The 15,163-nt window shown below is 43.7% G+C and overlaps 1 protein-coding gene across 1 annotated transcript; it reads right to left on the reverse strand.

Annotated features, from left to right (window-relative positions):
- Positions 1–1,067: 1,067 nt before the first annotated feature.
- LOC136373740 (purpurin) lies at positions 1,068–8,164 on the reverse strand. Its single transcript, XM_066338712.1, has 6 exons — positions 8,112–8,164; positions 7,106–7,223; positions 5,512–5,648; positions 3,933–4,045; positions 2,660–2,872; positions 1,068–1,457 (listed from the first exon to the last, which is right to left on the reverse strand). Exons 2-6 carry the CDS (start codon positions 7,220–7,222, stop codon positions 1,447–1,449), a joined length of 591 nt encoding a protein of 196 aa, XP_066194809.1. The 5' UTR covers position 7,223; positions 8,112–8,164; the 3' UTR covers positions 1,068–1,446.
- Between the last annotated feature and the right edge of the window lie 6,999 nt (positions 8,165–15,163).

Genomic DNA, 15,163 nt, shown 5'->3' on the forward strand with positions numbered 1-15,163 from the left:
TTCTACACTCAGTAGTTCACTGCCTGTGTGGGGTTTTATTAGCATTGCCTGCTAGTGCTCCACTGTTCCTGTCATCAGCTGTATATGGTAGCTCACAGTCTTATTCGCTGTCAGGGTAGCTTTTCCTAGACCTAAAGAGCGAGGATACCTTTGTTCAAGTGGGTTGAGAGCAGTACAAGTATTGCCAGGAAATCCTGGGAAATACAAGTTTGAGAGACTTTGCTGCATCCCTGGGATAACGTCTCTTGTCCTGGAGAGTGCCTCTGGTCTTGGGTTTCTATGCTCTTTCTGGTTATTGTAGGTAAGATTGTGCAAGTATCTTGCAGAAGCTGTTTAGCAGTGTAGTGCTCTGAAGGTCTTCAGTCAACATCAGCCTTGTTCCAGACACCTTTTGGAAGCCTTAGGAGTAGGGGCTGTTTAGCTTGGTCTTACCTCTGTGCTTCGTAATTATAGCGTGTTAAAATTTGTGTAGTTGACAAACTGCAGGCTTCAGCAGGGTGCAGGGGTGTTTTAGACTGGTATTTTTACTGCTAGGAAACACGAACCGAATGTGATTTTACTATAAGCAGGAAATACATGTCAATAACACTGACTCAGATTACCCTTTTTCTACATGCAGATTTCTAAGTACTCTTCTTTTGGTTTTCTCTATCTATGAAATTTTTTGCCAGAAACCCAGTCTGTTCTATATCTTTCAGGTCTATACCTTTCAGATACTGAAAACTGGATTATGAAGGCACAGGGTAGAAAATTGCTGGTAATGCCATTAGAAATGCAAGCACTCACTCATTTAAAGCAATGTCCAGTGTTATTGAAAGTAGCATCTGTTGTAATGCATTTGTGGTTCTCTCCTTGGGAACCTTGCTGTTGGTAGCTCTGTTTCAGACATGTTCTCAAGTCCTGTTTTTGGCTGGAACTATCTCACTGATGTGCCTGCATGCTGCCCTGTGCCTTGCTGCCCTTGCTGGCTGGACTTTCTCTGTGAATCCCAGACTTACCCTGTTATCATGCTTTTGTCTGATGATGAGCACTCTCAGGGGATGTGCCCTCTCACCATCCTTGCCCTGCCCTCCCTGTTCAGTGCTGGGGAGTGACACTGCCCTGCCTGTGCTTGGAACACCCTTGGCTGCTGTCTCACCACTCCTCAGTGGGCATTCTCAGTTTTGCTCCCTAACAGACAGGAAAGCAGGCAATAAAAACCAGTTCCAGAGGTGCCTTTTTTTCAAAAACATTTATTGACAAATGCCACATTAGGTATTCCCGTGAAAATTCAAATATCACTATTATATTGCACACTGTTTAAAGATCCCCCAATATTTTCATGTGTTTTTCAGGAAAAACACACTATTCCATACTATGATTTTTTTTTTTATTGTTAGCTGAGTGGCAGCTTCAAGACCAAGAGGTCTGGTTTCTGTGCTTAAGGATCGGATTAGAAGTGTACTTTTAGCAGGCCCCTGGAAAGAAAGAAAGTAAACTTTAGTCTGTGTAAGTAAATTTGCAAAATTCTTTAACAGCCTTGAAGTCTCCAGTGAAGCTGGAACTACAACCTTCCTAGGGTACTTCTGAATCACAGTACAAGACTAAGATGCAGGGTGCCAAAGTTGTTGTTTGCACTTCTCTGTGTCTGGTGGCACAGACAGAGGCAGCCTTTCCCAGCTAGCTGTGGGCTTTTGGCTTTCCTGATCACCCAGTCATGACCCTGCAAACCAGCAGTCTTTCCTCTGCTACAGGGAGCAGTACAGAGGGGTGTGGGGCAGGGATGCCCATGCCATGCCCATGGCCTTGGGTGGTGCCAGTACCTGCTCTGTAGTGGAGGATTGGCTGATAAAACAACGTGCTGTTCACGAGGTTTTAGCTGCCGATCCTTGTCCCACAGTGCAGAATGTGTTACATGGCTTAGTAAAGGGTCAACTTGTGAAGGGTGTGGGTGCTCAACTGCCCACAAAGAAGAATTTCTGCCTCTTGTGTAGCCGTAAAGAAGTATCTGCCCATTTCGTGGACAGCATTTGAACTAAAAGATCAATTCCTGTACCTCCAGAAAAATGTTCTCAAAATGAGCTTTAGATATGGTCTGTTTGCATGTATGTGGTGCAATTGGTTACTCCCACTGCCAGCAGATGCAATCGGAAATGCTGCTCAGAACCCCACATCACTGCTAGTCAGACCACACAGGACACAAGTCATGATGAAACTTAGGAGTATGGGCATGGTCCTTCCTGGAGGCACCTTCTCATCTTTTCCTGAAGGACACTGCACAGACCCAAGGTAAGATGCTATTATGCAAGTGGCCAAGACAAGCATTTCCAAGTGCAGAAACACCAGCTTGTTGCATTCATCCCTGTCCTGTGTACTACAGTAACAACGCTGATCTTGGTAGGCTGTACCTTGGTACAAGGTAGTGTACTAGTTTCAATGCACAGGATTCCTGTTAACAGCAATCTTAAGGCTGCAGAACCAGACTCTAGCAGACTCTTCGTCCTTGCATGGATTTCCCTTTGTAGCTCTTTTCCTATTAGATCTAACATGAGGAAAATGCTGCTAAGAAAGAACAACTGTGTTTGCTGTGGTTTTGTCATATTAACAGCAAATGCGATCACCTGGTGTGCAACTCAGTGAATTAGCTGAGTGCAACTCAGTGAATTAGCTGATTAGGTACCTGACTGAAGCACAGGCTGGAATTGGCCAGACATGCAGATTTCTTCCTGCTTCTGGCGCACAATGCGCTGGATGGCTGGGGGCAGGCCGCGGGGGTTGCGCGAGAAGATCAGGGAGTAGCCATCATCACAGGAGCCATCCTCCTTCAGGCTGCGGCAGGCGTAGGTGATGGCGTAGTTATCATAGTCGGTGTCAATCACCCAGTAGTTGTCCCCTGAAACATCAGAACACACACGTTTCACACAGTGGACACTACAGAGCAGAGATGGATCTGTCAGCAGGATGGCAAACTTAACATGGCAGGAATAGCTTTCCAAAGGATCTATAACCTTGTCGCGCATCCAGATTATCTCCACTCTATGAGGGGAAGAACTGGGACAAGCACAGGGCATCTTGAGACCATGATTTTCCCTATGATGCTCAGTGCATTTTCACCTTTTTGTTTCTTAGGCTAGAAGTATTAGAGGGTCTAGGATTTTCTAGGTTTTCAATGACAAAATATCTCTTTATGTTGCTTGCTCAAGCATGGTGGAAGGAAGGTCATACAGTACAGATTACATTTCCTATACAGGAACCCTCAGTAAAACATTCCTCCTGTTTTCTAGCCTTGCTCAACAAAGTTCTTTTTGGTGTGGCTCATCTGCCAGTACTAAGGGAATGTATTTCTTTCTTACACATTAGAAGTCCTCCCCAAGTTCCCTAGCTGGAGAACTGCAGGTATGGGAGGCTTGGGCACAAAGGATGAGCTTTGAAGAACATGTGTAACAGAGGTTCAGCATGAGCAGTTTCTGAAAGGTGGGCTTGGGTTAACAGCTCCATTTGAGTCTCCAGCTGTGTCTATCTGAAGAGAAATGTGTCTTGTTGCTGGGGTGCAGCTGTGGGTCCACATGTCTCCTCTATTTAAATATGAGGAGTACAAGGATAACTTACCTCAGCACATCTAAAATGATCACAGTGGGCCCCAGGAAGTATGGCTGCCCCGGTTCAACACCACACGTGGCTCTACAAAACTCAGTGTCTGTGGCCCAGTGTCTCTAAGCCTCCTTATTAACATATATAGTGTGTAAGATGGAGCTCTAGGGAGTCTCTGGATGCCATCCTTTCTGTGGAGATAAAATGCACTGCTTGGATAAAGCATTCTCCCCAGAAAGGATGTTTTGTCTTCACTTGGAGCAATCTGAGATGAACTGTTTCTCCTGCTTATATGTTGAAACACACATCTGGACAGCTGTAAGCAATTGACTAGTGTCAGGGGGCTGGAGAATTTAACTCACCACCACTGGACAGGTAGCTGGCCAGTCCCTGGTAGGTCATATACATTTTTGCTGGAGTGGTTGGGTCAGGTACTGTGTACTGAGCAGCCATATCAGCACAGATCACCCAGAAACTGCAACGAGATCCATAACATTCAAGGTAAAACCTGGCAGCATGAGAGTTTCAGATGGGTGCCCTTCACTCAGGACTTGGGCACAACTGACTCGGGCACGGACATGGAGTTTCTTAATGCAAGGTCACTGCCATTAAGTAATGCAAATCTGTGACACCCCCCAAACCCTGCCAGTGATTGCTGCTGCCACCTGGTCCCCAACTCTGCTGTATGGCTGCACTGTGGCTGGGGCAGTGCCCTGACCCTCCTTCAGTTCAGAAAGCTTTTGTTACCCATTTCTGTACAAGCAGACAGCCATCAAGCACAATAACAAACGCTGTTGGCTCCCTGCTAGCAGTCTGCAGGGTGAGCTCACCTGCATTTGGACTCCTTTGCGGTCAGTAACTGTGCCCCAGGAAGAGGCAGGGAGGTGAGTCTCCCCTGTCTATCCCTTCCAAGCAATATGGGCACAAGAATGTCTGTTACAAGCACAGTAATAGTTACAGCCCCTCTGCCAAGCTGGTGAAAATCTATCACACAGCCTCTTTGAGGACCCTGTGGGTGTCCATGTTTTCAAATGCCCTTCTCTGTTTGGTATCTGTTTGCTTTGAATGCCATCCACATTTCAACACTCAGTTGTCAAGCATTACCTGGATTTGTGAAATAGTGGAAGGGTCTTCATTCCCTTCCTTGCTCAGGCTGCACTTCCCCTTATCCTGCCTTCGCAGAAATAAAATTTACATCATCCTTGTAAACAAGCCCACTTGTTTTCTGAAGACTGTTTTCAGGCATCTTCCCCCTTGCACAGTATGGCACGCCTGCAAAACCTCATTTTCCCATTCCCAAAATATCTTGGAGTGCCGCACTGTTAAGCTGTACAAGGTTCTTAGCCACCTGCCAATGCCAGCATATTGGAAGCCACAAATTTTCTCTTCTGCACTCAGAAAGCTATTTAATCTCTTTACATGCTGTAATTCCTTGTAGTAATCATGACCAATAGGCAAAACTCTAAGCTTCCTGCCATCTGTCCATTCAGGCGTTGCAATTACATCTAAGAATTAACCACAGGTTTTCCTCAGAAATCTGTCCAGCACTGTGTTGTGATGTCTGTAAATGTAATGCTCCTCTCCTTCCCCTGAACCTCTCAGTGAAATGAGAGTTCTCCTGCCCTCACAGCCCCACAGCCTTCATTAGCTCCTTAACTTGATTGCAATTAATTTATCTAACCATTCCATCAATCAAGATTTGACTTAATAATTGATTTTATGCAGTAGTTTTGTGATGGACCCAAACCTGAGACAGGCTGTGAAGAAACTCAGGACTCAAAAGCATCTAACCTCCAGCTTCTAATCTAATACTTTGGTTAAACTTCCCTTTTTGATGAACAAAAGTCAGCCATGTTGTGTGTTTGGGATTGACCAGCATTCATGTCCCTCTCATCCAGTATGTCATGACAGCAGCTAGAGCTGAAAGTCAAGAGAGCTCACCCAAAAAGCTTCACTCGGCCTTTGGAGGATGCTGTCATTGTGCCATCTTCCTCCACAGTGTATTCAGCAGAGATGTTGTCCTGAAGGAAAAGGCCTTCTGGATCCTTCTTGGCCAGGGCGTACCATTTCCCTGCATACTGTCATGAAAGTGTATTAATATCTGGATTAGCCACCATGGTAAGATTAGCACAAAAACGATTTTGTGATCAAAGTGCCTCTCTAAATCCCCACTGCTTGATAAATGGCAGTCTGAATTTGGGTGGGAATGTAGCACACAGATCCTGCAGTGCTGCCTGAAGAACCCTTGCCTCTAGGCCAGAAGGAGTGAGTCTTGCAGTTCAGCACTGCTGTGTATGTGTGGTCCTTGTGAAGGGAGACATTCCTGTCACAGTGACCCCACACCAAAAGCATCTCTCATTCTAAGATGCATTCTGAGAATCTGACTGGTTCTTCTCTGTTCCTGTTCAAGCCCCTTCTCTTCAATGGAATACCATACCAAATTCAACAATATCAAATCACAGGTACAAAGACTGTAGCAATCTGTTTGGAGACAATCTCTGTCTCTTGTGGCTGCCACAGGCCACGCTTGATCTCTGATGGGGAAAAAGGTTTTCCCCGCAAAGCAGAAAGTGATGACTACATACTCAAAACAAGGAGAAGGTGTGCTGGGGAGAGTAACAGCAGAGAGAAATGGAATGAGATTAAAGGAAAGAATATGTCCATGTAAAAAATGGGCCCCTGAATATGTACAAGAAGTATCTAGCAAAATGAAAACAAGATCTTAACAAGTGACTGACAGAGAGGATGACCCTTAAAAGTTAACACTATCAGTAGAAATGTTGAGAAGAGCAGGAACTGGTTATGTTAAATTTGATTCTGCAGTGAAGCTATAGACATCTGTTAGGCAAGCAATGTGCTTTAAGCTTGCAAGGCCATAATTCCTAAATAGAGGAACCCCAGCGAAGACTTTTTAAAACTGGGATATTCCCAAAGCTCTCCTTGGACATGATTTGTTTCCAGCGAAGCCAATCTTGTATAAAGAAGGTGCTCACCACATCCCAGCTGTCCCTGGAATTGTGGTGTTTGCTGACCATTAGTTGAAATAGGTACTGACACACGTCTGGACCTTTCCAACAGCAGGTTAGCCCTCATTTTCTCCTCAGAAGCACAAATGATGTATTTAAACAGGAGTCAGTGTTCAGCATACCAGACTAGGTAAGATTTCTGTTTGCTATGACTCTCAAAAAAGCTAGTGGTGGACACAAGTACCCTTAGGGCTTGTGCTTGAGCTTCCTCTCTGGTGTGGATCTAAACTGTTTCTTTCACAGAACTGCTCGAAGCCCAAAGTTGTGCCAAGCTAACAGAAAATGAGCTCTAGTAACATCCCTGGTTTCAAAGCCAGTTATACCATAATGTTCAGAAGGTTAAACAGTAATGAGAAAAGAAAACAACAGGAACACCATCAGCAAGACAGAATATGACAGAAGTTAACTTTTTGGTGAAGAACCCTTTCAGATGAACAAAATTCATAACCTGAAAAAACAGTTTATATGTAAAGCTTCTTCACATGTACTATTGAAGTAGCTGTAATTACCCTTTTTGGATCAAAATTGTCTTTCACAGAGAATGACTCCACTGCACAGGTCTGAGCTAGGCTATATTCAACAGTGTAGAAGACCGAGGCCAGGAAAACATACTGTGTGTATTTCATTCTGCAAGAAAAAAAACAAACATGGGGGTTATTTCATGCAGTAGATGGAGGTAGCTAGTGCTACAGATGCATTTCCATAATTTTAAAACTAGTTTCTTTCCATACTGAGTGGATTCCACTGGTACTGGGTCATTGTGGTGCCTAAATTTAGGCAAAACGGAACATTGATGGCAATTATTTTGGAAGAGTATTTTGCTTGCCAGTGGTAGTAGTGCAGTTCATTGTAGTTTGGTATTATAAATCAAGCCAGACTACAGATAAGGTCAGTAAGAATTGGTAAAAAATTGAAATGTTTTGAATTTTGTTTTTACAGGAATAAAAATATTCTGATGTGTACTGTATGTTGTAAAGATCTTGTTTCTAATTATTTCACAGTGAGTGTCCACTTTGCTTTCAAGTCAGCAAAGCTGTGTTCTTTATCACCAGTTCTCCTCACCAAAACAGGTCTTTTCTAGGTCCCACTCTGAAGGCAAAATACACCTTAGTATTGGCTGCTCTCTGACCATTCCTTCAAAAAACATGACAAATAATATTAATTTTCTTGAGGCTTGATCTGTCAATTGCAGCACAACCACTAGGTGCCCCTGGCTGTTTTCCTCCTTGGGTATCCCAGCTCATCCATATCCCAGTATATTTGTTTCTCAGACTTTGGGGAGAGAACTTTTATGATACATTCTTGCGGAGTATTTGACATGGAATATCTGTCCTGATGCCAAGATAAAACAGTTATCCAACCCTTGTCAGCACTATCCAAGCTGAGCTACCAACCCAGAGCCCAAACGCCCATGCAGCTGACGCACTAGGCTGTTCCTAGCTGTTGCCATGCAAGCTGTATTTCCCTGCTGCAAAAGATGCCAGTCTGATCCACCTCTGCTGAAGAGAGACCTACCTGCTGAGTAGAGATGTTGGAGATCCTTGAGACTCCTCTGCTTCAGTCTTTGGGCTGCAGGTAGCAGGAGAGTTTTGTGTCAATTGCCCTCCAGCTCCCTTTAAATAAGGAATCTGCGAAGTCACTAATTGGCTATTTTTGCTTGTGTGTCTGAATAAAACACTTAATCTTGGATAATCCATTATGTAAAAACCAACTGTAATCCTCACACGAGTGGGTCCGACTGCTATACCAATGCAAACACAGCTTTTACATAATGGAAAAAGCTGCCCAGAAAGCTAATGATGATTTGATTATACCACTGCTTTGTCTCATTGAAGCCTTTCTGCTTCTAACACATGTTAGGAGAATAAGCAGATCATTAATTAAGAGAAACATCATTAAGAGAAACATGCATGGACTATACACATGCATCTGCACAGGCACGTGTTCAAGTTTGACAACGTGCATGGTGCAGGTACATAATTAGCTCTTCTCATACCTGCATCATCAAATTAAGGTGATCCTTTCAAGAATAGGAAGATATTGTGTATTACCTACGTGGAGGAGGGGACAAAAAAGTGTAAAAATGCAGTTTAGCCTTCATGTTAATATCAAAATCTTGGTAGTCCTTCTGTGCAGTGAAACATTTTTATGTACATTTCTCCCAGCTAATTTTGTCAACATTTCCAGTTATATAAATACTGCAGCTCTCTCCTTCCTAAAATGTTCCTTCAAGTAGCCTTTAATGGAAATACAATACATCAGAAAAAGACAAGAAGGCAGAAATCTCTAGTACTTTTGGCAGCAAACCATACCTCCTATTCTCAACTGCCCAAAGAATTTCCCTAACTGCAAGTTCCCTGAACTCTTTTCCCCAGGCTTACCTGGGAGATCTAAGACTTCAAATAGGACCTAGTAGTATTAGCAGTTATTCTTCATACTGGGTGCTAAGTTCTGGGGAGCCTGAAAACATCTGGGGAGCCTTGGACATAACCACTAGAGACAACTCTGTAATTCCTTTGGAGTTAGCCCAGGAAGTTCTGAAGTTTTGATTCTGATCCAACAGTCTGGACTTCCATGGTGAGGATAAACATCCTTCTGGATGTTTTGGGCTTGCTCCAGTGACCATTTACCATCTCTTGTCCAGGACTTCTTGAACAGAAGCACACAGCTTTGCCCTGTAGTTGGTTGTTTCCCTGAACTCTGTTGCTTTCCAGGCATCTTGTTTAGGGCTGCCTATTGCCTGGAAAAAGCTGTCCTTGCTGCCAGAGGCAACTTCGATTTGGCCTTTGGGCAGCTTCCATCTACACTTTAGAGGGAGGCAGTGGTACTCAGCCTGCAGTGTACTGACAGTACCTACCCTGTTCGTAGGGTGTCTTCAGAGGCAACCTGGGCAAGTCCACAGGAATGACCCCATGATAACTTGGACTGCTTGGCCACTTAAAGAGTCACATTAGAAGTAACTTCTTAAACTGCACTTCACAGCTAGATGCCCATTAGATTTTAAAGGGACTGAATATGAAATATTCTCTTTCACTCTGACATGGGGATTTGACAGAGAATAAACTGCAGTGCTTTCTGTAAATTAGAAGGGTTCCAAACACTTATCACTTCATCTGTTTCCAACAAAAGAGATTAGTTTATGTCCATGTGAGACACAGGTGATACTCGAAGCCATGCTTAGATGAACCACTTAATCCTCTGGGGATTAGACACATGCTAATAATAGCTAATCACAGCACAAGATTTTGCTTGGTGAACATAACATCTGCCACTGCATTATTTGCTGTTTAGAGAAAGAAGAAAACAAAATCAAATTTGCCTTCAATTTTGCAGTGTTATGGCCATTTGTTCTGGGCATAGGAAAGACAAAAAGGGAGGAATCAAAGCATTGAAACATATTCCTGGGCTTGTCGAATTTGAAATAACATGAAACAGATTTAAAAAAAAAAACAAAAAAGATGCCTTACTGGGTTTGGTTGTCAAAGAAGATAGCGTGAGAGAGCCTGTTCCAGACTTGCTCACCAAAACTGGCTGGTTTTTAGTAGAAGAGGTGGCCTGACCATTCAGTGTACTGAACTCATCCCAAAGGTAACTGGTAGTTTTAATGACATGCAGCCAAACAGGTATGCACATGAGATGGTTAGTTTATCTTCTTCCCTATCCTGTGAAATACAGCACCAGCAGTTTCATATTTCCTGGCCCTAGCAGGTCCTCCTTTTGCCTTATTATTGGAATAAGCACTGGGTAAACTGCTCTGGGAATTACTGCAACTGCACTGCCATCTCAGATTTAGTAACTTGTGCTGCTAGCTCAGCAGCTGATGCCACTGGATAAGAGTTGTAAATATGCTCCTGCATCAGGCATTAAGTTCCCTGCTGTCCAGCAGGCGATCAAGTTGCAGGTTTGTTTGGCAGGGTACTGGAGGATAGCTACACATATATGTGTATTCTGAGTCACCCCTGGCAGCTTCTGCAGTGGTTATTGCATCATGGGTGCATGGGCTCTTGATCCTCTAGCTTTAGATCTAATTCTTGCTGCTGATGCTGGGCGATTTTTCAGAGATGTCACACAGCAGTGCCTGCATTGCTGGAGAGCAACACATCCCAGGCCCAGGTTTGCCAGGAGCTCAGAGGACGGTGATGGTCTTGCTCCACTCCTTTGTCAGGGCAGGATGCAGGAGAGATAAGGCTTCCCCACAGTGGCATGCCACATTTAGGCTGTGGCTGTGGACATAGAGGTTTTCAATTTCTGTGACTTCTACTCAGAAACATGGATCTTTTCCAAGTAAATGAGTAGTGCAAATACAAATGAAGAGGAAATTTTTTTGAAGTTTGTTCTTCTGTGGTTCAAGCGTTAGATTCTTGAGTGTATTATATAATCAGGTTAAAAAGGCATCATAAATCATTCTCTTAGGACTTTCAAGGCAATATTCAAATACTTCACAGCTTTAAATGACAGGAACTGAGAGACACCTTTCTCTTACGAAAAAATTATAATGAAATTCTTGTTGAATGTATTGACTGACAATTGGCAGGGCAGGGTCTCACATGCTCCTCTGCACACAACACATCTCAGAAAAAGGCACACACTTGTCACCCTGTTTTCAAGTGAAATTGAGGGCTGCTGAAAGCAGGAATAAGTCAAGAAGCCTCAGCCTCTCTGTTATGATGGGCAGTCAGACTGGAGGGAGTGGTTTTCTGAGAGCCATAGACAAGAAAAATTAGGTTCTCTCCCTCAGTGGGATTTTAGCATACAATGGTCTGCTGGCCAAAGAAGCAAATGTAAGGTTTTGTACCATCTGCTGGTTTCTGCCCAACTGTGTAGATGGTGGTTGCAGCTTGATCAGTGAGGTGCTGGATTTTCTCCCCAGCCATGGCAGTTTTCCAAATGGCCTGTTGCTAATCCCTACCGAAAGACCATTCAGGTCTGAAGCAACCTCATGAAAAAGAGACTATTTGGAGCCATCAGATAAAGATGAACTTTTTGTTTGTTATTTTCTAGTAGTTACTCTAAGGCATACTGCTGACATATCTCAATACATATCTAATATTTACTACTACTGAACAGATCATTTTCCAGACATTGGCAGGTTTATTCATTTTAATGCAGCATTTGTTTGAAGATAGAATATTTGCCTTTTTCATGCCAAGCTGCCAGGTCCTGGAGGGCAAAGGCCAGCCTTTTCAGTGCAAGAATACTGGAGAGTCTGCCATTTCATTGTGGACAAGGAAGGAGGAATCTGCAAACAGGGAAGGAGCTCGCTTCTCTTTACATTTGAAAAGATCTCTAATGTATCTCTATGGCCTGATCCTATTATTCTCTTGGGGGAAGGCAAGAGGAAGGAGATTGTTTCCTTCGGGCAGTGGTAGCCTCTCCCACATTTTGAAGTGAAGTAACAGACCAGAGTTAATTTAATCCCTGGTGTTATTCCCAGGATGCCTTCCAAAAAGCAGAAGGCAGAGAGGTCATGTGAATATCCCTGAAGGTATAAACCATGCTCGTAGTGTTCTAAGTCTCTTTCCTTTTCTGTTCATGCAACAGAAACAACACAAAAAATGCAGGAATAAATCTACAGGCTCTAACTAGTTGCAAAGCATGATGTAATAGGAGGCCAGATGTCCACATGCTTCAGACAGTAAACTCTGCCCCCAGATTATTGAACCAGATTACTCCAATGGGATATATACAGCTCCTTACGTAGCGTGTGTCTCAAGGTGCTTTACAAAAGTGATACTGCTGGCACAGAGCTTGAGTAGCTATGGGTAAGCCAGGATGTCCATGCCAGCCCTGATGATGGATTTGAAAGCTAAAACCAGAAGCACAAATTTAAAAAGCCAAGGAAATCTGTATGTGCATGCAATCAAAAGCTATTAGCCAGGCACCTGGCCTTAGTTGTGATAGAGGACACAGTTTCCATGTGCAACAGAAGGTGCAAGGAGGGAAGGTTTAGGTCAGAGCACCTTTCTGCACTCCAGAGACAAGGCAGCTGTGAACACAAGACTGATTAGTGAGTCACAGAGCTAAGAAAATAAGCCAAGGCTTTCACATACAACTACACTTCAGATTTCTATATCTGCTTCTTCTGCAGAAGAAATGGATGGAAGTATGGTAGTGTGGAGATTGAGAGGAGTTTAATAAACTGTCAGAAATGATAGAATTTTTTTTTATTAATGGAGGATTTTTTGTTTGTTTTATGTTTTAAGCAGCTGATGTTTGAGTCTGCAAGACCTTAGATAGCTTTAGTCTTCCTTGGACATGTTTTCACCATGGCACTCTTCTCATCACTTACACAGAGAAATTATATTTTCAGACAAGCCCAGAAGTTCCAATCAAATCTCAGAGTCTCACAGTGTTACCACCTTCGTAAATTTACAGCTAGATGTCAACCTGAATATCAAGCTTACATCTGCTTCAGACCGGGCAACAAGCTGGAAACACTGAAAATTGCAGGGTTGCCTCAAAGAGAGAGGCCCATTAAAAATACCACCACAGCAGCCACCTCAGCTGTTGGAACTGGACACTAAGCATCCCTCTGCCCACAAAAAGAGAAGGAAGATGAGGCAGGCCACAGTGTGGCCCAAGATCACCAAAACCCCTACAGGAATTACTGCAGTTCTGTGCCTGTAGGCCTAGCATGGAGAGCTGTGGTCACTCCTGCTAGGACCAGTGAAACTCCTGTAGGACCACTCCTGCTCCTGGTCTCTGAAATATGAGTACTTGCTTCCTCTTTGCTGCAGCCTAGTGTCTGCTAATGCTAAAAGCCTTTTTATACTGTTCTGACAGGTGCACTGAGACTACACAGCCACTTCCAGCCTCTTGTGAAATTTTTTGGCGTGAATTCTTCTTACCCATGGTGGCCATGCTTGGTCCCACCCTTCTGATTCCACAGCTTTTTATGGACTCAGTAGCCCTTTTTAATTCTTCATTACTTGCTCTTCCGTTACTCTTGAAGTTAGAGTAATTTTCTCTTCTCCCTTCCTTTTCTGCTAACCATCCTGCCGTCCATCTTTTTTTCTCCCACTGTGGCCCTGTTTCCCACAAATCACTTCCCTCACCTGTCATGCAGTCCTCTTGTTCTGGAAACTTGTGCAAATCTTTCCTTAGGGCATCTTCTCTTTTCTTCATTGTTTCTTCATGACATTGCATAAGCAAACTTACCTCTGGGTACATCTGAGCACATTTTGTGTCATTAACATTCCTTCTAAGAGTTTTCATATGTCCTAGCACCACCGTGCTTTCCTTATTCCCATGCCCACAGCGATTTGGGAAGGAACTTAGGAAGGAAGTGTTCTGTGCACATGGCTTAGTTTGAGCAGAGTTTAAAGATCTTTTTAGTCCTTCAGCTTCACAGAACATTTGATGAATGAAGTAATCTTCTTATTCAAGGTCCAGTGCTTTGTGCTAAGAGCTTTGGATACAATCTGTCAATTGAAACACAATAAATTCATGTAGACTTAGGGCAGAAATTGGCACTGCTATAGTATTGTAATATTTTTTAACAGAGCCACTTCTCCATGAAATTCAGAATAAGAGAATCTGTGCACATTTACAACATACAGAAGGAGGATGAAGCCAAGAAGGCACATCCAGCCTGTGGTGACTTACATGTTCAGGTACATTTCCAGTTTTCTGGCATGACAGAGACACATTTCCTTGTAAATATCTCTCAAAATAGTAACATTCAGACTTGACAAACCCCAAACTGACTTCAGAAACCCACCTCCATTCTACAAGAACCATTTCCATTTGGATGGAAATCTCTGAATTGTTCTTGCAATTCATTAATGCAATACAAAAAGTTGTATGCTACTTTTAAGGTAATTCTCCAGAGCAGTCAATAAATTGAGGGCTGATGTTCCTTTGTCATGACAAGGTGGAGTCAACATTCTGGCCAAAACGCAAACATATGACAAAGTGCTTTCCCTTTGCAACTGGACTGCCAGCAGCACACTTTCTCCTGTACACAAAAGTTTAGGGGATTTATACATGATTGAAAACATTTAATGATCTGGCTACAACTCAACTATCAATTGTCCCGCCAGCAAACAGCACTAGTATAACCAGCTACTGCTCAACTGCATTTTCTACACATCTAAACCATTTTCTGCTGCTATGCTCCTGTGTGTGAGTCAGATTTCTCTGTGATACTCAGATTGCACTGAAACAAATATGTCTCAAGTAAATATGCAAATATGTAAATATGCCCCAGGTGACACTTGTCCCCAGGCTGCCACCCTGTACCTCTGTTGGGCTTCAGCTAGCTCCAGGGACAGGGCTTGGTGCTTGCCCAGACTGGAGGAGCTTCTCCAGCCCCTGAGCTTGTGATGAAGGGTGGCCGTGACCTCTACACCCCCAGCCTGCTGTCATCCCCAGGTGCACACTGTCCCGCTCCCACCAGCTTGACCACATGTGTAGTAGGGAAGCTGTGGCAGTATCCCACCCACTGGTGGTTGTGCTAGCTGGGGTCACAGGCCAGGATTGGAACCCAGCCGAGTCTGGGGTGAGATCCCAGGTGGGAAGGTTGTGCTGTGGTGGCATCTAAAGGTCCCTGGAGAGCCACAGAGGGG

This window comes from Sylvia atricapilla, chromosome Z (assembly GCF_009819655.1).
Source record: "Sylvia atricapilla isolate bSylAtr1 chromosome Z, bSylAtr1.pri, whole genome shotgun sequence".
Taxonomy (NCBI): Eukaryota; Metazoa; Chordata; class Aves; order Passeriformes; family Sylviidae; genus Sylvia; species Sylvia atricapilla.

Excerpts from the sequence above, each read along its gene's own strand:
- LOC136373740 (XM_066338712.1), bottom strand. The coding sequence starts at position 7,222 with ATGAAATACACACAGTATGTTTTCCTGGCCTCGGTCTTCTACACTGTT. Across the intron at positions 5,649-7,105 it reads ACAATTTTGATCCAAAAAGG|TATGCAGGGAAATGGTACGC; the intron begins GTAATTACAGCT and ends CTTTCATGACAG. Across the intron at positions 4,046-5,511 it reads GGCCGAGTGAAGCTTTTTGG|TTTCTGGGTGATCTGTGCTG; the intron begins GTGAGCTCTCTT and ends ATCTCGTTGCAG.